Source organism: Physella acuta, unplaced genomic scaffold (assembly GCF_028476545.2).
Source record: "Physella acuta isolate Inbredline_101_S28 unplaced genomic scaffold, ASM2847654v3 ptg000333l, whole genome shotgun sequence".
NCBI classification, from domain to species: domain Eukaryota; kingdom Metazoa; phylum Mollusca; class Gastropoda; family Physidae; genus Physella; species Physella acuta.
The window spans coordinates 22,895-47,373 of record NW_026731852.1 but is presented as its reverse complement, the minus strand read 5'-3'; the positions used below and the strand labels follow the sequence as shown (position 1 = coordinate 47,373).

The 24,479-nt window shown below is 32.1% G+C and overlaps 3 protein-coding genes across 16 annotated transcripts in view; 2 read left to right on the top strand and 1 right to left on the bottom strand.

Moving 5' to 3' along the window:
• Window positions 1-6,614, bottom strand: part of LOC131940845 (cryptochrome-1) — a 30,246-nt gene extending 23,632 nt beyond the window's left edge. Inside the window, exon 1 of one of the 4 annotated variants that reach the window (XM_059299724.1) lies at window positions 6,564-6,614. The gene's annotated coding sequence lies outside the window, so the exon portion shown is untranslated. The other 3 variants (XM_059299725.1, XM_059299723.1, XM_059299721.1) reach the window with 3 other exon arrangements.
• On the top strand, window positions 6,595-15,964 carry LOC131940846 (coiled-coil domain-containing protein 89). Of its 3 annotated transcripts, none has more exons than XM_059299726.1 (9): window positions 6,595-6,683; window positions 9,437-9,561; window positions 10,701-10,901; window positions 11,114-11,385; window positions 11,923-12,053; window positions 12,465-12,601; window positions 13,749-13,831; window positions 14,001-14,094; window positions 14,226-15,964. In XM_059299726.1, the coding sequence occupies exons 2-9, from the start codon at window positions 9,499-9,501 to the stop codon at window positions 14,310-14,312; spliced, it is 1,068 nt and encodes a 355-aa protein (XP_059155709.1). In that variant the 5' UTR covers window positions 6,595-6,683; window positions 9,437-9,498; the 3' UTR covers window positions 14,313-15,964. The 3 variants fall into 3 exon arrangements, with proteins under 3 accessions (XP_059155709.1, XP_059155711.1, XP_059155710.1); XM_059299728.1 differs by having other exon boundaries at window positions 6,655-6,717; XM_059299727.1 differs by having other exon boundaries at window positions 6,673-6,734.
• Window positions 15,965-16,667: 703 nt separating this feature from the next.
• LOC131940848 (cytosolic iron-sulfur assembly component 2A) lies at window positions 16,668-22,395 on the top strand. Of its 9 annotated transcripts, none has more exons than XM_059299738.1 (7): window positions 16,668-16,737; window positions 18,994-19,051; window positions 19,333-19,453; window positions 20,097-20,261; window positions 20,420-20,469; window positions 21,304-21,349; window positions 21,788-22,395. In XM_059299738.1, the coding sequence occupies exons 3-7, from the start codon at window positions 19,390-19,392 to the stop codon at window positions 21,880-21,882; spliced, it is 420 nt and encodes a 139-aa protein (XP_059155721.1). In that variant the 5' UTR covers window positions 16,668-16,737; window positions 18,994-19,051; window positions 19,333-19,389; the 3' UTR covers window positions 21,883-22,395. The 9 variants fall into 9 exon arrangements, with proteins under 9 accessions (XP_059155721.1, XP_059155720.1, XP_059155714.1 ...); XM_059299737.1 differs by having other exon boundaries at window positions 18,994-19,153; XM_059299731.1 differs by lacking the exon at window positions 18,994-19,051 and adding an exon at window positions 16,888-17,046.
• Window positions 22,396-24,479: the final 2,084 nt, after the last annotated feature.

The following is a 24,479-nucleotide window of genomic DNA, read 5'->3' as shown; positions in this document are numbered from 1 at the left end:
GGGGGGGGGGAAGCGGACACTGTTAAAAGAATGTTTTTTTTTTAATATAAAATCCATTAAATCCCCCCCCCCCCCCAGAAGAGATGTCTGAAAGAAACTCTGACTCAGACATGAGAGAAATAGCACGAGCAATCAAGTTAAATAAAAGCTTGTAAAAATGCCATTAACTGAGTTTTTAAATGACGATTTCAGTTTTTGTAAATTCAAAAACGAAGGAATATAAAATTTTATTTGTTTTAGTAATTTTTTGTTTTGGTTCTTGTTTTAGACATTTTTTTCCCTTATAATAATCGAGTATTAACACGTACGATTATTTTGTAACACCGATTTACGTTGCGATTATTTTTTTTTTAATACACAAAATTACATATTGTATTTGTGATATATTTTGAAGAAATCAAAAACGTTTATAACTATAATCAATATCTAATATTTTAAATAGCAAAAAATAATTTCGACAGTACGGACAATACTAAAATTTTTCTACTTTCGTTTCGACACTACGGGCTAGACCCGTTTTTTGGAATGCTAAGCATATCTACTTCAACTCTTTCTCCGTGTTTTTTGAAAGCCATCGTTTTTTTTTCTGGCACTGTGGTGTGGATATCAGACCAATCCTAGCCAATGCACGGGCTCTTATTCTTAGCACAAGACCCAACCATCTCCATCTTCTGTGTTTGATTTGTTGTGAGCCCTTAGGCAGGAGCCCATTTGTTGGGGGCCATTTTGTTCTTAGCCACACAGTCGCGGGTCCTTTTAACGGGGTTCTTTTGAGTCCTTTGAGCAAATGCTTTGGGGTCGATTTGTCGGAGGCCGTTTTGACGGTGCATCGATCGAGTTAAAATAAATGTTAGGATCACTGCGGTGAATATTTGAGGTTATTTTCGGATTATGTAACTATGGTTAAGGTCACCACAAGAGACGGTTGGGGAGACGATGTCTAGCTGAGAATGATATTTTTGAATGACTCCGTCCCAAAGCAATTTGCTATTGCTTCGTCAATTTTATGGGAGAAGGATTTGATAGTCTGGATCTCGGTAATGATCAAAAATTTATATTTTTTTTGGGGAGTCTGGGGGTGGTTAAAACTAGCCCAAGAGTTTGAGGTATGTTTTTTTTTTCTTTACACGATTTCAGTCATACACGAGCTAAAAGCATAGGCCTTAAATCTAAAAATATAAATGGAATATAATTTATTATTTTAACCTATACTTCTTTAAGAAGAACAAAATATGGGTCCAACCTGCGACACATTACCATTACACATCCCTCCCACATAGTACTCAGCTTAAGGTCTTAACAATCAGTAGCCTCAAGAGGCAGGGAGGGGGGGGGGGGTGAGGTACTGACAGGTGACAGTATTCAAAGGGTGACACCAAATTAAAAAAATGACTGTCAAAACAAAATTTTATTCACCAAACAGGAAAAAAAAATGTTGGCGATGGGGCAAGGTCACACCCGCATACATTACAGCTTGTGACACTTGACGTCACTGCTAATAATAATTGTCACAAACTACCCATCTGTAATTTTTGGCAGATTTAACATTTCTACCCCTCCCTCCAAGATGCCAAACATATAGACATAGCATACACAAAAAAGTGATGTTACAAAATAAAATAGGTAAAGAAAGAGTAGGCTACTTTTCTTCAAATTAACTGCAAAGAATGTCTTACAGGAAAATACTAAATCTGTTCCATAAAAATAAATAAACCACAACATTACATTTTTAAGAGTGTAGTTAAAAACAATTTTTAGATCTACTCTGAAACTAGATATACAGAATATACCCTGTACGGTCTAGATTCTAATAGTTCTTTAAAATTTAAAGATTTTATAATAAATATATAGTAACTAGCATCTGTACTTGTTACACGTGAATTATAGGACTATATTTTAAAAATGTTATACTTGTTTGAGAAATATATTTTATAAAATAGTTATTGGTCAAAATGCAATGTGCTTTAATAAACGTTGAACGATATCAGTGAAAAAGCAAAGAAACATACCACACATTTATTATAACTTAGGCGCCTATACCAATTAGAAAAAAATAAAACAAAATATATACATTATTACTATTAGTCAACACAACACCTTATTAAATGCACACACTGATTAAGTGCGTGCTGCGTCAAAATGGCCAATGACAAAACAGCCCTGCCAAAAGGGCCAGCGACAAATGGACCCCGTCATATAGGCTCCTGTCATTTGAGCCCCCAACAAAAGGGCTCCATTCAATAAGGCTCCTGGCAAATAAGCTCCCAAAATTTTGGCTTCCGACAAAACAGCCCCCGTCATTATGACTCACAACAAAACAGCTCCTGTCATTACGACTCCCGACAAATAAACTCATGTCACTTTGGCTACCGACAAAAAGGGCCCCAGTCAATACGTTTTCTGTAGAGAATAAGTTTCCCAGAAAAACGTCCTCATTGAATATGACACCTGCCAGTGGCACCCCTTAATCAATACTCTTTAGAGTTAGCCTAGCTAACACTCTTAAATAATACAACGTATGCATCTCTTGTTTGGCAGGCCTTATTTTTATATTATTTTTTTTAGTATAAGAATAGTATGTATTAAATTTAAGGGGCACCTAGCTATGACTTTCGTGAATGAGTCGGTTATAGGCTGTTCCAACTCAGTGTGTGGGGAGAGAGGTCCATGTTGTACATTCCTACCTGCAGTATGCTTAAAGGTTATTAAAACAAAATGCCAGTTATCATACATTTAAACTTCTGTGCTCACTTTTAAGCAACAGATCTTTACTGTCGTAAATTAAACATCAAAATTAAATAACAATTGAATATTCTATTGTCATCGGAAACAAAGCTTCCCTGAAAATTTCAGCGCGCTAGCTAACTGGGAAGTGCCCGAAATTTCGATCGCAAGATTTGATTGGAAAGACGCGAAAGCAAGTTAAAGAAAACGTGGTAAAAATTGGTGTAATTTAGCAGTTAACGGCTCGATTGGTTTGAGAATTGCTGTTGGCTCATGGAAAATTTTTTTTTTTTCACACACACATTTGAAAGACGTTATAGAGGTAGTGCATGAAGGACAAAATGGTTACTTTTATGCCATTAGTAGTATTAGTAGTAGTCATACGATTCATTTGTCTGGAGCCAAGATGTCGGGAGCCCATTTGTTGGGAGCCGATTTGCCAGGAGCCAAAATGTCATGAGTCCATTTGTCGGGAGCCTTATGTTGGGAGCCAATGTGTAAAATGATTCTGAGAAATTACATCTAGAACTAGTCTAGATCTAGAATAGAATAGTTCTATAATCTAGCTAGAAGATAGATCTAAAATTCTGTAAAACTGCAAAGAATAGGCTAAAAATTATAAAATAAAGTAGAGATCTAGTCTAGTAGTTACCAGTAGGCAGTAGTGTTAGTACTAAGTTAGTAGGCCTACAGTACTAGACTCTAGATCTTAACTAGTAATAACTAGAATTGAATCTAGATCTAGCTAGTTTTTAGTAGTTACAGTAGTAGATCTAGTAAGTTACAGTTAGCTAGCTAGTAGATCTCTGATCTAGACTAGATTACATTTACTTTACTTACTTATAATTAATTACTTAACTTACTAGATTCTAGATCTAGATTCTAGATCTAGACTGGATCTAGAATCTAGATCTACTTCTTGATCTACAGTAGGGACTTGGATGAAATTTCAATTTAAAAAAAATAAATAATGTAGTAGCACCATCTTATAGAGCTCATTTAGACAAGAACAAAGATACTTTTATTTTAATTTTAGCTCAAACGGTTACGGAGTTATGAATTTTTAACGTATTTAATTTTCGGGTTTTTTTACTATGGGGTTTTCTCAATTTTTTGCTTCCCTACTTTTTTGGATGCGAACTAAAATCTCTGTAACTTTATAAATAGCAGGTATTTTTTTAATGAAAATTCACTAAGATCAAGCTCATGATATCAGTAAAGGAGTAAGATAAAAATAATTGAAGTGGATGAGAATGATCATAAAAAATAATGTTAACAAAGAGGGTCACCCCCCTAAAATTTTTGAATAAGCGTCTTTGATAGGCAACACACAATCTGTTGCCAAATTTTTATTATATGGAATATCTTACTGAAAATTGGCCTGAATAGTGCCAACACTGTATACATTAAAAGAAAGTCAAAACATTTTACTTAGCTTATGTGGTTTTATTACAATGTTGGACAAAATAAAAAAGTCATTTTTATTCTGCGCAACTACTTTTTTTGCAAGAAAGAAGTACAATGTTGAGCTGATTTTAGATTACTTTGCTTATATGCAAGAAATATTGTAAACATGAAGGTTATTATATACTTTGATATTACCATTGTTCAAATTTGATTTTAAAAATATTTTATTTAATGAAAAAGGGGTTTAAACTCATATACCCCCCTTAATTTTAAACAATAAATTCTGCTATAGGCAACACATAATCTGTTGCCAAATTTTTATTATATAAAATATCTTAATGAAAATTGGCCTAATTGGTGCCAACATTGTATACATCCACACAAAGTAAAAATATTTCACTTAGCTTATGTGGTTTCGTTACAATGTTGGTCAAATTTAAAAAGTCATTTTTGTTCTGCGCAACTACTTTTTTGCACGAAAGAAGTACAATGCTAAACTTATTTTAGATTACTAAAATTGTATCTAAATGTTGTCAATATTCATGATATTTCATCCATGTTATGTGTATGTTATCATAGAATTGATATAATTTAATTTACAATTATTGTTGAACAAATAATTTAATAATTGAATTGATTTTTTATTTGGTGGAGTAAAGATCACCATTTAATGTTCAAGGTAAGTTTTATAATTTAGAAACATGTGTCATATATTTAAGTGACATCTCATGCTGTGTGGATAACATGTTTAAGTCTATTAGCTTGTGTCACTTTTTTACTTTAAAAAATAACACCATCAATGATTTAAAAATGAAATCTGATTAAACATCTACTAAAGCTGTGTCTCCTCTGGCTGATAGCTTTTAGAACTGTAATAAAAACCAGCAACATCCATTCTTAAGTGGACCTATTTCTCTTTCATTGAAGTTGCTTATGAGTAGATCCACATCTTTTGATTCTCTATCCCCTTGCTGAACTGGTACATTTTATCTAGGGCCAAGACTAGTAAATCTCCAACTGAAAAATATAAAATAGCAAAAATACAGTATTACAGTGTAGCTTTACACAGAAAATTGTGTAAATGCACATAAAGTAAGTAGTGAAAATGCCTAGAGTTATAATTGAAAAGGGCCTATACAAGTTTAACATAAATAAAGAGGACTTATGTAATAAAAAAGTAAAAACTTGCTCTAAAAAATCAAGTAGAAGGCTGAATAAAAATATACATATTATGGTTCATTTGGAATTAAATATTAACACTTGTAATAGATCTATATTCATTTTATTTTTTAAATATTACTAGACCTTAAGTCCCAACAAACTCACTGAACTAAGTGTAATAGCCTGTAATAGGTCTAGATTTATACTAGGCCCTATCATCCATTATTATTATGCAAATACTTCTAATAGCCATAGGGCCTACTATTAAGCTTTAAAATTAACTTGTTCATTTAAGAAATTTGTATAGAAAAGCACACTAAATATAACTAACATTCTTTTGTTTTTAAATATAATTCTTAAGTTAACAATTTAGATCTAGAATCTACTGTTTAAAAAATAAACATCGCAAACTGAGAGAAAAAAACGATCTTATTTACAGTCCTAAAATTACCTAATTAATGAATCTACAACAAAATACAAATGAAAAGTCATCAAAAATAACAAGTTTAATAAATAACAAATGTAATTCGATAATTTAAAAAGCTTTTGGAGTCAGATTCATGTGGATGTTGCAGGATTTAGATAATCAAGTAGATTTACATTGTATAGCGTCATTAACAACAACACACCACTTCCGATTTTAACCTTGATCTTTTCCGGCAATCTTAAGCTGTTGTAAGCCCTATGCTTTCAAAGTTATTTATAAAAAAATACGTCGCTAATGAATAACTGAATGAAATTCGAAACACATATGTAAAAATGGTGTTTACGCTCGGAGATCGCATTTCTAGCCTAGAGCGACAGTAAATTTTTATGGAACAATAAGTTTTACTTACCCAATTTTTGCCTGAAACACACCATCACGCACTGGTAACAGAAAAAAACAAAAATAACACAGCAATCGATGAAATCGGATGAAATCCATTTGTCTTTCAGAATAAAGTGACACTTTTCTATTAACAATGGTGATTAATAGTGAAATTATTTTTTTTTAATTATCACCCACTGCCGCACGGCTAAATTCACGTCTAGGTTACGGTATGGGGAAAAAACTCTCGTTTTTAGAGGGGCAAATGAAAATCTACGTCATCCAAGTCCCTAATCTACAGCTCTAGCTTTAAATAAATGAGTACCTTTATTGAATGATCATATTTTATGTCAGAAAAATATATTTAGAAAACAAAATGATCTTCATTTAAATCGAAATATTAATCGAAATAGGGCCCTATAAAATAAAATATCTAGAATCTTGATCAAGTACAATTGTTTACATTTGACAGTAAGTTTACAAGTTTACACAAACTCCATCTTCTTCTGCTATGGAGGAAAATATTTCAGTTTCCGGGAGATTGTTTTCATTCGCAACGAGTCGAGTTGAGATTTTACCGAGGGTGAGGAATTTAAAGTGTTAACTTAAAAACAAATGTGAGGGACTTGAACAAGTAATTCATACTTGAGTACATTTAGTTTAACGCTTAACTTCCAAACTAGATATACATCTCCTACAGTAGAACACTGCTGAGAATGATATTTCTTACTACTAATAATACTAGGAGCTAGTACTATTGGGTAATCTATCGTTTTGGGTACGTAAAATCGCCCGCGGCTATTAATGTACGAAAACGTTACCTCATTGTCAAGGCTGTAATAGAAGTATATTGTGATATGTTTGTGTCAAATATTATAGATAAATGAATAATAAACCTAAATCAATGGCTAAATATATCAATATAGGCCAGAAATTAACTTTAAACAGCTGTGTCTGCAAGCAAGATTTGCTATATAAACAGCAGCCATTTGTAAAATAGAGTGACTTCCGCCTGAATCTTGCGCTATATGTCTATAAAAATAAAACTTTAACAAGATGGCTGCTATAGTAAATGAGCGTGGTTGCATCTGTTGGAAATATTGCTGGTGTTCATTTATTACTGAAAAGTTTTAATTCAATTGTTTAAAAACAGGTACATAAATGAAACAAGGAAACATTTTTGTATTTTTCAAAACATAAATCCTCCTCAAAATGTGAAATAATTATTAAAATGTAAGGAGTCACCTGTTTTTCACATTACTAGTCGCGGCCGATTTTACGTACCTAAAACGATAGATTACCTACTATTGTATTGATTTAAATATTTTAAATTAAAGTATTACTATTACTATTAGTATTAGTAGTATCGAAAGTGTGATTAGTGTGTCTTATTCCCAGTCTGCTGGGAATAGCGGCACCATATGAGATATCTGAGATATGTATTAGGGGTCATTCATAAATGACGTCACGCTTTGTTTGACGAATTTAACCCCCCCCCCCATTCTCCCCTCCGTCACATGGCACGTCGTCACAAAAAGACAGACCCCCTCCCAAAATGATATCACACATCAGCCTAGAACCCCTCTCAAAATTGCTGTTGAATTTTTCTTAAAACATCGATATTTTTCCTAAATCTTGCCAGAACTCTGTCAACATAGAGTATTTTGATCCATTCCTATTACAATTTATTAAAACTGTTTTCTAAAACACGAAATAACAGCTAAAACTCGTTTGGTAACATTGCTTTTTTATAATGCAAAAGTGTGAAGTCACATCATCATCTAATGATTTCTAATCCCCCCCCTCCCCCTCATTACACACTGTCACAAAGTTATGAAACCCCCTCCCCCCTACGAGTGTGACATCATATATGGACGACCCCTTATATCATAAATTATATGTAATAATATAATGATAATCTGATAATGTATTGAATCTTTACTAACTATTAGGGCTATTTACAGTCTTGACTGTTTTTTTTATACATTTAATGTTAAAAATGCATAAAATTTTTATTTCATTAAAGTGGGTGGTGGAGAGGACAGGTGAGTGGCAGTCGTGTTAGATGTTGTGGGTCTGAACCTTTTGTATTTTATTTTTTAACTGTTATTCATTAAAGGGTTACTTTTGTTAATTATATTTTGTTAGTGACTTGATTGCTGGCATATTTGCACAACAAAAAAAGACAGATCACTTACAATTTTGCTTAGAGAAAAAAAAACATTGACCATTGCGATAAAAAAATATGAATAACAAGTAATTGATTAAAAAGGACATGCTATTTCACTTGATATTTATTTTATGTGAATTTTAAAATGGTAATTGACAGTTGAAAAGCAATGTGATGTACTAACTAAAATGATGCATAATTAATATTATTAATTTAAAAATTATTAAACCCTGATTGATTATTAAAGATTTAGTTAGAGTGCATACTTGAATATCTATGTAGCAGATAATGGAAATGAACCTGAAGACCGAAAGGCTAAACATAACTTATACCATGATAATTTTTTAATAAAAATATATTTAATCTATCACACAAAAAATAGCACTGCTATCTTAATCTATAGGCTACCTCACTCCCCATTCACAACGAATGTTTTTTTTAAATTTTAATTGTAAGATATTATTCCCTGTCGTATTAGCATGAAATGACAGCCAGCTGGGAATTGCCTTGGCCTTTATTATTAATTATTAGACTACCAACTATTACCATTAGTCTAAGACATTCTAAGAGTATAACACTATAAGTAGAACTAAAAAACATTGATGGATGATAATTTCAAATAATTATAATAAACCTGATATGATTGTGATAATAATTAATAATAATAGGCCTATAATAAAATAATATAATACATGTTACAGACTGATTAATCATCATTAAGTTAATTACAGACTCAGATATACTAGTCCTTCTGTACTTTATAATATACTATATCTAGATCTAGGGCTTGTATATATAGGCTTAAATAATATACAAGGACATGCTAGACTTAAATATAAATTTAATAATTAAAGTAGGCCTAATAATATATAAGGCATAATTATAGGATGACTAATTAACTTAGGATTAATGATTTTGATGTAACTGACTAACACCACATTTACACTTGCTACATATATACTGTACATGTCTAGAAAAAAGAATTCGCTGTAAGTTAATTTTATATAAAAACATTTTTCCATGGAACATTCAGGCCTATACTTACTTGTTGCGATTTTTTTCCTAGACATGTAGCCTAAAGTATGCATGTTGCAAGTGTAAATGTGGTGTAATGCAAGATGGTATCACAGAGTTGAATTATTAAACTGTTTTGTTTTTGTTTGAAGTTGATCCAAAGATGTCGTCACTATCTGATGTAACTATTTGATGATGTAAATAATAATGGAAGATGGCATCACAGAGTTTGAGAAATCCAAAAGATCTGCGTACTATGATCTCTGAGAGTTCTTTAGTGAGTGGTGTAGTAGCCTAGTGTAGCAAAGGATTGCTAGTTCTGAAGTCAATTCTTTATGTGTTAATAATGAATATTTTTTTTTTTTTTTTTTTATAGAAGCCTAACTGTGTTTATCATAAAATTTAACACATCACATCCATGTAAACACAATGAAAGTATTTGACCCTCCACAATGGTTGAAGCCAATCAGCATTTATTTCTGAATTTTAGCTTTTCCATAATTCTTAACAAATTTGAAGGCTGATTTATTCTATGTAAATAAAATAGAAATAAGACCAATAGCATTTGGTTGATGTTAATTTTGCAATCAGGTTAATAGCCTGAACATGTTTATTTTGGGAATCACATTAAAATTCTTTGAGAAATGTTAGTTTTAGGAAGGAAGTGTCTATTGGTACTTTACTACAAATAGCCCTCATAAGGCTATTCGTACTTAGCTATTTTTAGTTGACCAATCAAATTTATTTTAAAATTTATTGTCCTGCGCATGCGTGCATAATTTTTTTTTTTTATTATCTTACGTATGACACTCAAAGTTTTGTCCTGTGTAGAAACTGTTCCGGTGGTCGAAGTGGTTATGCATCTGCTGGTTTGTTTTCGAGGCATTGTGATTAGGGTTAGGCATTAGGTTAGGGATGGTGATTAGGGTAGTGTTAGAGTTAGGTTTAGGGTTAGTGATAAGGTTAGATCTAAAAAAAAGTTAGTTCTATACAGCAAGAATAAGAGAATTCAAGAATCACAGAAAAAATGCCTTGCGCTGATTGGTCAGAGTACGAATAGCCTTCATAGGGCTATTTATAGTAAAGTACAAATAGCCGCAGCTTTTAGGAAACTCATGAATAGTCTTTGAGATTTGCTGTTACTTTATCAAATGTTCTGAAAAATTTGGAATTTATTATCTGGCATCTGTCTACCAACCATTTTAGTTTGCCACTTTTTAAATAATTTAAATCAGAACTTTTAAATACCTTCTATTTTAAGTGTTTGCACATATGATAATTAATTAGAAATAATTTATAATCAAAATCTTTTCATAGAACTCCTTATAGTATTTGTCTAGCTCAAAATAACTCAGTGTGAAGCAACTTTTTTATCATTGAAGATAACATACATAGAGTGAATGTTTACTTCTTTAGGATAGGGAAGACATGCAGTCGAATTTGGTGAAGCTGAAAGCCCTAGGAGAAGATGACAAGGCTGAAAATGCCAAGCTGAGGTCAAGGATAGATGAACAGTGTCAGCTGATCATGATCCTCAAACAGAGGGCAGATGAGGGAACAATTAGGTCGCAGACACTGGAGAAAATCAACAAGGAACTTATGGATTTCAGAGACAAGGTTGTTTCTTTAAGTTTCAGCTGGGGAAAGACATTTAGGATTATTTTAAAAAAAAAATATTGATTGTAAACTTGTACTTTCTGAAAATTCTAATGTAAGCTACTCACTCTAAGGAATAGTTCATTATTAGAACTGAATAGTTGAAATCCAACTAGAAATGTATGTAAAATATTTGATTGTAAATTTATGTTTTTATTCTATGTTTATACCAGGCTGAATCCATGCTGAAATCTGAAATAAAGAAGTTTGATATTTTGGATGGCCGTTTTAACAGTTTAGCATCCAATCATGAAGAAATGATCCGCATTAAAGATGAATACAAACGTGTGAACCAAGAACTTAGAGAGGAAAATGCAAAGCTGCGTGATGAAAATAGCCGCCTGTTTTCACAAGCGCTGGCAGAAAAAGATGCCATGATTCAGGAATTGGAAAATAAATCAGCATCTGTTCAAGAACAGTACTCAGCTTTGGAATACAAATTTAGGTCGGATATTTAAACTATTAAAATGAATAGATTAATAACCATGGACAAAAAGGGGAACTTACTGAAAATGGTTAAACTTTATATTTTAGCTACAGTAGCATCCCTTGTTACATTGCTCATGGGGTGGGTACGTGACAGATGGATGAACTTTTAAAGTGTCTGAGATGTGATGTGATTTTTAAAGAGGTTCTGGCTTTTTGTGACATTGTGTGATGATAGCAGGGTGTGTGAGTGGGTGGAGGTAGTACACATGGTTTAAAAAATATTAATGAAATTTCCCTTACAAACTAAGGACAGTTGAAATTATGCCATGTATCCCTTTAGAAAAACATTTTTAAAAGCTTTATGTCATAAAAAATTGATATCAATTTTTTAAAACGTGATCTTTGTAGTAGAAAAGCTGTATTGTAAATACTTGGCACATCTACTATATTAAAAAATATCTGCCAATAGGACTACGCATAATAAATGATGAAGTCAACAGTGTATCTGAACATCCTTTTTTACAATAGTAGTGCATTGTCTGTTTGTTTCTAGACAAAGCCAAAGTGAATGGCGTCAAATGGAGGAGACTTTGTTGAAAAATACATCAGAACTTCAGGCAAGCAATGAACAACAAATGAAGACAATGCAGCTGAAACTTAAGGAGACAGATGAAAAACTTAAAGGTAAAATTTAAGATAAGAATGCAAAAACTAAAGGTAATTTCCAATAGCAAAATGAAGTATTGTTATTCTGCCTGTTAAAAGTTTGAAAAAATGGTTTGATTGCTCAGTTTAATCCACCACTTTTAATCCTCAGAAAAAGCAACATATTTTTTTAAATATTAAAATTTTTAACGACATTTAACAAAACATTAAATGCCATTTCAAAACTGAAATTGGAAACATTGATTCCTGGTTGTTTTTTTTAAAGCTCTAATTAATCATTTTTTGTGATAATTTCTCAATCTCATTTGAAAAGTTCAATTTTTTTACTGCATTTGTTACTCTTTATTTTTAGAAAAGCATGTAATTAAAACATTGTTTAATAAAAGACTTGCAAGCTTTAAAACATTAATGAACTGATTATATTTAAAGAAACAGTGCAAAAGCTTCAGTTACTGCAGGCCAGTAAATCAAGTGAACAAGAAGAGTCTGCAGGAAAACTACACCAAGCCAGTAAAGAAAAAGAAGAGTTACTTGCTCTTGTGATGCAGAGAGGAAAAATCATTCAGGTGCTTTTTTCTCCTAGACCCAGCATTTGTCTAGAAGTGTTAACACTGTATATAGACCTTAATAGTTTGGTTTTTTTTAATTAATATCTTTTTTAATTTAAAATATTAAAAAATAAGACATGATGCCATTTAATATAATTTGAAATGCTAACAAGTATGAAATTTGATGCAAAAGAATGCAGCAAAATTAGAATCTTTTTGCAATGGCTAGACACCTAAAAAAAAAATATAAAAGTATTTCATTATAAAAGAAATGATTGCAGGGAAAATGTTTCAACTGTTGTTAAGTGATATTTGCTTTGTTTATTTGGAAAAAATAGTTTTGGAAAAATTTTGATTTTTAAAAGTTGTTCGATTTAAAAATAACAATCTAATCTTCTTCTTCTTTCTTCTTCGTTCTTAATTTTTGAATATGGTGGAGGAATTAGACAACAAGTCCAACTTCATGGACAAACCGGACTGTGGTTTCCAGTTTGTCAGGTGTCCCATATAATTTTTCCCTGAGTGGGGTGGGCTGGGGCCAGTGTCTGCCTCTTGCCTGGCTATACAGAGTACAATCCTGGAGTACGTGCTCCGTGTTTTCCGGGGCCTTGCCACAAGGGCACATTTCGCTACACCCAACCTTCAGTTTTTTGTGCATGTGTTGATTTAGTCTGTTGTGGCCTGTTCTAAGTCGAAAGATTATGTATTGTTGTTTTCGTGTTAAATTGTAATAGCCGTCGTCTTTAATGTAGTGAGGGTGTGTGACAGACCACATTTGCGTTTGTTTGTGTTTAATTATTCTTTTTATTTCTTTTGGGTGTAGCGAAATTTCCGGTTGTGGTTTCTTTCCCCCAATTTTTGCCAGCTGGTCTGCGATCTCGTTACCCTGGATCTGGCAGTGGCCCGGGATCCACTGCAGCACAATTCTGCTGCAGGTATTTTTTAGCCTCTCTAGTGCTGTCATGATGAGATCTAATGAGATGTACACATTTAGATCTTGTCATTCATTTTTTAAAATATTCTTAAAATTGATTTTAATTTACTGAACAATTATTTTGGTAAAAGCATTTATAACCTTTATACAATGGTTTGAGCTAATAGAGTACGAAAACATCACGAGATAATTAGTATGATTATAACATTTTAATCAATACCTTTACTTCAGAAAGAGCAGGAGGACAATAAAATCCTGAAAAAGAAAATAGAAGAGATGGAGAAAAATCTTAGAAACATGGAGGACAAATTTAGGTCAATATACTTTTTAAAACATTTACTTCACCTCTTTTTCATAAAGAAGTCTGATAAACTTAAATAAATTACACAGCACTTTTAAAAAAATTATTTTTTGAGTTGTATTATATTTATTTTCTTGTTTTAATAAGTTACATTTTTGTCTGAATATTTCAAAACTATATAGCCGAGAAGCTGATGCAGTGAATGCAAACATCAGAGTAAAAAAGCTGGCAGTTGAACTGGAGAGTGCAGACAGTAAATATTCTCAGATGGTTAAGGTATTTAAATTCTGCCTTTCAAAAGTGTAAAGTAATTATTATTATTATTATAGTTAGAGCACTGTTTTATTACTGATGATTTTTCAGCCAAGATAAAAGAGTTATATATTCATGTGTGATTTTTGTTTTAGGAATATGAGGCATTTAAAAAGCACTCTAATGATTTGCTGCAAAGAGAGAAAGAACTGAATGACAGACTTCGTCAACTTTATTCTTGAACGCTAATTATAGAAACTGATATATATTTAAGATAAATTATGGTGCCATTAACACATTTGTGGTTTATTTACAGACTAATTTATCATACAAATTTAAAATACAAAGTTTGTAAAAGTTTGTTTGCTAATGAGCACAAGCAAATTCATTTTTTTCTGTGATAGATACCTCGACTGGTATCTCTTTTGGTACCTATGTTGGAACCTCAGTGGTATTGCTGTTAATTATAAAACATTGTAAAATTTATTTTGATCAATTGATTCTGATATATATTTCAACATTTTAATATATGTTTGCCAAAATATTTTTTACTGATAAAAAGAGTTTTACATTTGTTGTCAAAAATGTACACAATATTTTTACTAATACCTGCCAAAAATGTATACATTTATTCTAATGTACTTGTTAATGTAACAAACCATATTTTAATGCCAAAAGCACGCATAGACTTTGTATCCGGACTAACTTTACTGCTTTCAGAAGGTTCAGATTTACATGTGGGACAAAAATTGTATTGGTGCAGAATATGTTATACAAGATGCCTTGCCTTTTAAATGTTTCATCAAGGAAACATACACTTGCAGTCATTTTATAGTTACTTTGTAAAATCAACTTTACACCACATTGACTATTATTCAATGGAGACACACCAAATCTGAAAAGGCCAAAATATGTGTTACAATATAAATAAACTTATAATTATCATGCAAAAAGAAGTTGGTTGAAGACATTTTTGTCCTTTAGTTTGTAAAATGTTGCTGAGGTAAATTTATATCTTCTTTTAATTCGCAAAATGCCAAAACAAAACATTTGTACATATTTATTTAATGCTGCTATCTTATTTTAACTTCCCATGTGCATGTTTAGCAGCTTAAGCTTAAATGTACATCTAATAAAAATATACATGTTTTCTGTTAAAATTGAACATTACTCTTCCAGCTTTTAGCATTAGGCTTATTTGTAGAATACTCCTATAGGCCTGTATAAATTAAGCACAAATATTAATTTCTAGAATAGAAACAAAACTATTTGTTTATAATAATAATTTTTATTATTAAAAGTCACATTCAATAAGTTAAAACAATTTCAACATAATTTCACTGTATTACTTTTAATTTTTTAAAAATTTCTCATAAAAATAGTATAAAGCTGTAGCTTTAATTTTGAAATTTAATGTCTTAAAGTCAAATATCTCATTATTGTGTAGGAGTAAATTGGTTTTTAGATTTTATGTTACCTTTTGTACAATTAGAAAACTAGATTTTTATTTAAAGGAATAAGCAGTTTGACCTGGACCACAATATAATGTCCTTAAGTTGTTGATAGGCAGGATCAAACTGACTGCTTGTATGTTTGTTTATGTATAAATTTTTAGCTGGCACACTTAATGCTGCTAAGTAGATCTATAATATTGTGCTGTGACTATCATAATGTAAAGGACAAAAGTAACACCCAAGATTGATGATGCAGTGTTTGTATATTCAGTCTTCTCAACATCTAAACTGCTAAATCTTACTTAAGCAATATTTTATCTTTATGCAACCCTGTAACACTTGTATTGTTAATGTTTAGATATACGTATCGAGAAGTTTGTCATTTGTAAATTTTCGGAATATTTAATAATGATAATGAGGTTAATTAAAGTGTAAAAATAATTCACAGCTAATTTTTGTTTCGTTTCTTTATTACTAGATTCTATTTATTGATATCATACACAAGCAAACTTTTGTCTGTCTGATCCCCTTGGACTAGTTTGTTGATTTCTTGTTATTTATTTTAGTGAAAATACATACCTTTTCCTCAAGAGTAAATCTTCCTCCAAGTAAATTGTAGTTACTACCCCTTTTTCCTTTTAAACCAAAGCTATTTTTTAATCTTTTGCTTTATACTTTGATTTGAAGCCTTTAGGGTTATTGATAAATGGCTCTGGATGTTATACTGGATTGGTGGTTCTCCCCCCCCCCCCCCCCCCATTAAATCACCACAATACACCCAACCACACACACAGTCATGTCTAATTTGACAGCTCACTTTTGTTCAAACCCACCATCACCCCACTCTCTGACTTGTACAGGACTTGTAAATAGGAATTTCTTAAATACTATACTACCTGTGTCAGTATTTTACAGACTAAGATTTATTTCAACTTATATGAGCTTATATCTGAAAATAAAAGTAAAACAACTGCTATGATGCAGTGTTAGAAAGTGATTTTTAAATTACAGAACCTCTCCAGCCTCAGCTTCCCATACATCATCATTTATGTTATTTTTATAGAGAACAGGCTCTAAATTAAATTAAATATATTGGACATAAAATTAATCCTTCACCGTTGAAGGGCGATAACTCTCATAAACGACTCAACTAGACTTAGCAGTAGAAGTCAGATGGAGTCTAGATCTAGATCTAGTCTAAGTCTAAGTTAACGTAACTTAAAAATATTTTTACAATTCTAGAAATCTAGTTCTATGTTTAGTTAGATCTTGATCTTTAACTTATTATAAACACTGAAATCAAAAGTAGACGAACTTAAGACTTTTTTTTATACTAAATCTAATCTAAACGAAATTTCTTTAGCTTCTCTTGCATACTAGATCTAGATCTACTCAGATAGTCAGCAGATACAGTACACTGATACTACTGAAAGACACCAGACTGATTCTGACTGATAGACTTTTGGGTAATCTATTGTTTTGGGTACGCAAAATCGCCCGCGACTAGTAATGTGAAAAACAGGTGACTCCTTAAATATTAATAATTATTTCACATTTTGAGGAGGATTTTTTATGTTTTGAAAAATACAAAAAGGTTTCCTTGTTTCATTTATGTAGGCCTACCTGTTTTTAAACAATTGAATGGACACCAGCGAGAAAAGTCTCAAAGTTATTTGAGAGGTCCATAAATTCATTTAAAAATCTTGCACTGCGTAGTTACAATAATATGGTAATAAAATCCTGTCTGTTTTTTTTCGGACTTTACTAAAGATTGGATGTATTTGATGTTTTTAATATTTTCAGTAACTAAATAAAAATTAAACAAAAAAAAAAAACAATTTGGTTTTCACGTGTAATGGCGACATAAACAATAGCCGCCATAAATTTTATTGTACACATTGTAAGCTAAAAATAGAAAAAATAGGTCATGATGTTTAAATTTGCATAGTTATTTAAAAACTTGATCTGCAAAGTTTTGTAAACAAAATAACTATAAAGTGGGGCTGTCAGAAATCGATCACGGAGTTCCTTTACAGCCAATCAATGTTTGTCTTACAAAAGTGAAACATCGGGTTATAACTTAGGCTTGATGAAAATAAATAGAAATGTAGCCTTAAACTCAACAAATTATTTTCAAGTTCTCTGGATCTGCAACTTGTATAGCATTGATTCTAAAAATATTACATTTCTGAATTAATTTTAGGCTTAAGTTTTTAATAAAATTTTATCTTTTATTAGTTTTATGGTCCTAAATCTAAAAAAGCACATTTTTATTCCATGTTAACAACATTACAGAAGGAATCTCGTCAACTCGCTGGTGTCCATAAAACTTTTCAGTAATAAATGAAGACTAGCGATGTTTCCAACAGATGCAACCATGCTCATACTATAGCAGCCATCTTGTTTATGTTTTTTTTTGTAAACTTATAACGCAAGATTCAGGGGAAGCTACTCTAACTTACAGATGGCCGCTTTTTATATAGCAAATCCTGCTGTATATTGTTTTCAAACAATTGATGACAATTGTATTAAAACTTTTCTATAAAAAATAATAAATGATTTGCGTATCGCCGTATGGTAGGGATTGGGGTTAGGTTTAGGGACAGGGTTAGCATTGACATTAACCAGCAATTTGTGTATAATTTTTTTTTTGGTAGAGATTCAGGGGAAACCACCCTAACTTATAGATGGCCGCTTTTTTTTATAGCAAATCCTGCTAGCAAACACTGCTGTTTAAAGTTAATTTCTTGCCTATATTGATATATTTAATTTAGCCATTGATTTTGGTTTATTATTCAGTTATCTATAACACAAATATATCACAATATACTTAGATTAAAGCCTTAACGAGGCAACTTTTTTTTGCACATTACTAACCTCGGCCGATTTTACGCACCTAAATTGATAAATGACCCTAAAATTAAAAAACTTGGGCCTAATAATACTATAAATTAAGTATAAATACTCCTATCTATAACCTAGATTAAGTCAAAGACTCATCATCACAAGTGAAGACCAGCAAAGTCAATGTTTTATTTGTACCAAAGTTCTAAATTCTCATTCAATTTTGCCATATTAAATATATATTTTAGGCCCAGTCGAATTGTAATTAAACAAATGAATAAAAATAATATAAATATAAATAAATAAAATAAAAATGAACCTAGTATTTATTTTTTAGGCCTAATATCAATAATGATATTGGGATGGGAGGAAAGGGGATGTCACTGGTTAAAGTAAAAATATAATTCAATATAATTTATATATATGTTTTTTCAATTTGGTTTAGGGTGGGGGGGGGGGATCCCAGAGGAGAATATTGAAGTATATTTATCATGTCATGTCATGTTTGCCTGTCGTCCCTACTGGGACATAGGCCGCTGACAAGAGCTTTCCAGACGTCTCTGTCCAGGGCTAGTCTCTCCAACTCCCCCCAGGTGTATCCAATCTTCTTGGTGTCTTCTTCCAGGTCACGTCTCCAGGTCTTTCTTGGTCTGCCTCTCTTCCTCCTGCCTTGTGGATTCCAGGTGAGGGCCTGTCTTGTTATGCTGGATACAGGCTTCCTGAGTGTGTGGCCAATCCATTTCCATTTTCTCTGGAGGATCTCTACTTCAACTGGCAGTTGATTTGTCCGTTTATATATTTATAGGCTACCTTTAATATTTTTAATAAATATATTAGAAAATCTTAAATCAGTATATTAAAACTAACTAGGCATTTTTATTTTTTTAGTTGCAACTATACCATGCCTAAAACAAACACCTTAATTTTGAAAGTAGTCATTAGTATTTTATGTATTATTTTTTAGTTGGACCTACAAATAAGAAAGCTTAAAGTTGTAATAAAAGTTTGAAAATAGTATTCCATGGCAAATGTAACTGAGGTTCAAGATGATCGTGAATTGAAAACTTTACGAGAAACAATTTATGGTAAAAATTATTTTCCTTTATTACAATATTACTTAAGAGGTTTAACAGGTTTGTTTTGAAATCATTAACTCATTAAAAGGTTGGTATAGTGTATTTATTATATGCCATGTTTATGCTAGTTTGCAGTAACTATTCTGTATAACCTGAGATGGGATGGTGTGGCCTAGTGGTAGAGAGCTGCTTGACTGCTAACCCGAAAGTCTCAAGTTAGAATCTAGGTTCAAGTCAGTGGAAAGCCCCTGAGTCCACCCAGCTCTGATGTGTACCTAAAACATTAGGGAAAGTAAAGGTGGAATGGCATAGTGCTGACCACATTATCCCTTCATACACCAAGGTCTAGAAACAGTTAAACCCTACTTCATCTGCCCAATGGATCACTAGGTCTAAAGAGGAATCTTTACTTTTATGCTTTATAAACTGGGTCAATTAATCTTATTTCTAATCCTGTTTAACAATTGTAGGGGCTATTTGCAGAAAAAAAAATGATGCTATGTTATTCTGGCTGCCTTTTTTATTTGTTGTTGTAGAATTTGGAAATTAATTTACATTGTAACATTTAACTTTCTTATTACATTTTTGATTTATAAATAGATCTTGTCATGAGGGTTTGTAACAATTCTCCAAATGTACACATTTTATTTAGACCTCATCAGTGTCATACGTGACCCAGAGAAACCAGATTCTCTGGAAGACTTGAATGTGGTCTCTGAGTCAGGAATTGAGGTCTACAGACTGAAGACAGGCCAGCTGATGGTGCGCATTGAATTTGTTCCTACAGTTCCTCACTGTAACCTTGCCTCGATCATTGGTTTGTACAAATTACTTCATCTGGGATTTCCTGTTGTATTCTCCTGCTAAAAACTGCTTTAAAAGAAATATGAATTAAAAACAATTTATCAAGCTTGCAATTTTGTACTTTTTTATCTAAAGAGATAGCTTAAAAATCTTCATTTCTTTTTTCTGTAGGTTTGTCTATGAGATCCAAACTTAACAAGTGTCTACCAGAGAAAGTGAAGGTAATTTTTTAATGTTATATAATACCATTCATTTCGTCTTTCTTCTTCTACCAAAATAGTTGAACTTGACCTTGACAAGTACACTGAGTGCTATAGTTTTTCTGTCTGCTCTTAAATTAAATATCAAGTGTCAGATTGAACAATTTATGTATGATCAAATTTCTTGAAGGTCTATACAAAGATTAAAAGTTTAAAATTTTAGATTTAATTTTAGATTTAAGTAGTTTCTCAGGCAGATGAGGCTTGACAACTGGGAAAAACTCCAAAATCAAACAACTGCTGCCTTGTAGTTCTTGGATGGACAAAGGCTATAGAAGCAAATCCATAAAGAAAAGCAGGCTGAGATTCAACAGGCAATATGGTACATTTACCTGATGACCTGTAATATGTAATTGTATTGGAGAAAATCCATTCCAACTTTATCATTAAGAACGAAGAAGAAAATAATTTTACGACAAAATGCAGTTACAATTTTTGATAATCATTTTTGTTAAACATGTAATCCATCCATAGAACATATTGAAATCAAATTTTGCTGATTTAGTGACTTAAACCCTAATCATAAAACTAGATTGCCTTTCTACATCTTCTATACTGATCTACACAGCAGTTAAACCCTTTGAACATTTTTTTTTAAATGATAAAATTTTACAAAATTATTTTTTTTATATAATATTTTTCTACAAAACGTCTAATAAAACTTGTGACAAAAAAAATTGAAAGATGAAACTTTGTGATAAAAAAGATCAAGTTTCATTTAATTTGAACTGATTGTCAGCAATTGTTTTTGTTAATCTGATACAAGAGCCATATAAACAACTTTATGGTTCACAGGTTGACATCTACATCAAGGAGGGAACACATGAAACAGCCAATGAAAGTAAAAATTTTTTTTATATTGATTTGAAAGATTACAAGATTATAATACTTCATTAACATATATGTCTATAAACTCTCAGGCATATTAAATGATATATTTAAATTTAAAACACATTTTAGCTAGAAGTTCATTAAAATGCAAGGAAGTTTCTTTGACATTTAGTAAGACCTGTTGAATATCTAGATTGTACTATTGACCAGTGAGTTGTTACTTAAAAATATACTTGCACTGATTTCAATTCTAGGTTCAGCTAGATTGTTATTTTTACTTCATAAATTCAAGAATTATATCATTATTTAGATGTGATGTGTTAGTGATGTGAAATTCCATATTTATTCGGTCACATCATGAACTACCTAGATTCAGACATTTTGGTTAGTTTGCAATTAGGTTTTTGTTTACTGTAAATGTAATAGATGAAATTTTCTACATCTCCAGTTAACAAACAGATCAATGACAAGGAAAGAATATCTGCAGCTATGGAGAACCCTAATTTACAACGACTCGTTAATGATTGTATTGAGGAAAGCTGATGTATTGGGTAATGATTGCTACAATCAAAGCTGGTGTAGTTAATGACTGTATTGAGAAAGCTGATGTGTCAGTTTATGATTATCGAGGAAAGCCAATGTGTAGTGTAATGATTGTAATGAGGATTTTTGATGCAGTTGGTTAATGATTGTATTGAGGAAAGCTGATGTATTTAGTTAATGATTGAATTAAAGAAAGCTGATATGTTGGTAATGATTGTATTGAGGAAAGTGGATGCATTGTTTAAGGATTGTATTGAAGAAAGAGATGTAGTATAATGTTACTCACTAGTTAAATAAATAATGAAAAAGCCTGAATTAAAGGTGAAGACTATTACATTGTTTAATCTGACAGCTTTGTACATAAACATAGAAGGGCTTTCATGATGGTGCAGAGAAATAAATGAACACCATTATTGTTTTATCATGAACACAACCATTGTTTTAGCACAGTTCAAATATTAACTATTCTTTACTTGGAATAAAAATGTTTTGAACAAAATAATTTAGTGGTTTTATTTTCTTTGGTCATTAAAGCACTTTTTATTCCAGAACATTTTCTTGTTTGAAATTTTAAAACTTCCAAAATTTGTTAGTGTTCTGTGGTGCTGATGTAGATCTTGACTTAGTTATTTACATTCTTTTCAATTTCACTGGGAACAATTTTAAAAACAGAGAAATGTGTTAAAAACAGATGGAAAGTAAAATCACACAACATTTCATCTGAAGAGGTACCAGGGTATTTTATATTGAAACATTAATTACTGGCGTATCTGACATTTTTTTGAAGTAGTACCAAATTACGTCCCCTGAAAGAGCAATTAGTTTGAGCCCAACTAGTTAGCAAGGTAGACGTATAACCTATGAGTGGCTTAGATTGAGTTCATCAGTTACTTCCCTTCCATGAGTTCATCAGTTACTTCCCTTCCATGTGCATCACTCAGTATCTCGCTTTGATCCTGGTTATGTTCCGTGATAATTGACTGGGGGATAATTAGGTAGACGGTAATTACTGGACTTGGTGACCAGGTATTATGGATAAAGTTGGCAGACAAAAAATTAGATGGGTCATTGATTCCCCCCGCCCCCCTTCGGGCCTCCCAATTTGGCTCCCCCCTGGGGTACGACCTCTCAATTTTCAATTTGCACCCCCCCCCCTCAAGCTTTCAATTTGCATCCCCCTCAAACTTTCCATTTGCAACCCCCCCCCCCCCCTCAAACTATCAATTTGCACCCCACCCCCCATATATTTTTTTATAATGCAAAAACTGCAGCTAAAATTAGATTTTAATTTGTTTTTCCAACCCATTTTGGCGCCCCCTAAGGTCGGCGCCCGGGGACATATGCACCCCACCTCGCTACGCCTCTGGCACCATCACCAATATAGTAGCTGAGAGATTTCTGGTACGTGCCAGACGGCCTGATAGTCTGGTGCTGACCTCGACCGACAGGTCAGCTAATGGCCAGAGCTACGTGACAAAATGGCGGACGATAATTTAAGGGTTTAGAACATCAACAAAAACTTGAACAAAAACAAAATAATTATTCAGATAGAATGCGTTTTTAATTACCCCGAGGCATGAGAAGATTCATTTTCATTTATTTTCGACATCTGAGATTTGTGATATATATATATATATATATATATATATATATATATATATATATATATATATATATATATATATATATATATATATATATATATATATATATATATATATATATGTGTGTGTGTGTGTGTGTGTGTGCGTGTGTGTGTGCGTATACATATTTATTTATTTGTTTATATATAAATATGCATATGCATATATTTGTATTTATTGTATGAAGTAAACATTGTTTACGTGATGTGATGTTAGCCTTGCTATTATTTTCACACTTGCTATGTACAAGCATGACATCTTTGTTTCTATTTATATCTCCCTGCAGTTGTTATTGATAGCCTCGCATAGCCTTAACGTTTTTATTTCTCTAGCTCACAGAAGCACGTGCAGCCATGGGACCGCCCCCCCCTTTCTGCAGTGAATCCCGTGCTATCGACTCCATGTCTAAGAGCGAATATTTACCGAAATCTTCTTTAACATGACAAATGGTCCATTTCGTGTTCACACACCGCCCCTTGACATAAATAAACAGATCATGTTTTTTCTTATGAATAGATAACAGAAGCGTAGAAAAACGGTGTCAATTCTTACGTGAGATCTTGAGAGGTCATCGATTTGAATGTGTTTGATCCGGGTTCTAGCTGATGCACGTGAGATCGGACATTTAGGATTTCACCCCCCCTTCCGTGGTAATCAGCATACAACCCTCACTCGGAGATAATCAGCTTACACCCCATATCCACCCCCCCCCCCCCATGATGATCAGCATACAGTCCTAACTTTACCACCATTTAATTTAGGTGGAAAAATATATTTCTAACATGATTAGAGATTTTTAAAAAAATCTACAACAACCTACCCCGCAGTAATAAAACGATACATAATATTTAAATAATATTTAGACGGAACGATTGACTGTAGGGTTGAAACTCATGACAAAAAGAGCGTGATCCTACGTAGTTTTGGCCTAAATGTGTGTACACTTTAAAGTAT

What these genes read in the sequence shown, in the direction of transcription:
- LOC131940846 (XM_059299726.1), top strand. Translation starts at nt 9,499, where the DNA reads ATGGCATCACAGAGTTTGAGAAATCCAAAAGATCTGCGTACTATGATC. An exon ending in TGATCTCTGAGAGTTCTTTA is followed by an intron (nt 9,562 to 10,700) that starts GTGAGTGGTGTA and finishes TTACTTCTTTAG; the next exon opens with GATAGGGAAGACATGCAGTC. An exon ending in AGAGAGGAAAAATCATTCAG is followed by an intron (nt 12,602 to 13,748) that starts GTGCTTTTTTCT and finishes CCTTTACTTCAG; the next exon opens with AAAGAGCAGGAGGACAATAA.
- LOC131940848 (XM_059299738.1), top strand. Translation starts at nt 19,390, where the DNA reads ATGGCAAATGTAACTGAGGTTCAAGATGATCGTGAATTGAAAACTTTA. An exon ending in TAACCTTGCCTCGATCATTG is followed by an intron (nt 20,262 to 20,419) that starts GTTTGTACAAAT and finishes TTTTTTCTGTAG; the next exon opens with GTTTGTCTATGAGATCCAAA. An exon ending in GTCTACCAGAGAAAGTGAAG is followed by an intron (nt 20,470 to 21,303) that starts GTAATTTTTTAA and finishes TATGGTTCACAG; the next exon opens with GTTGACATCTACATCAAGGA.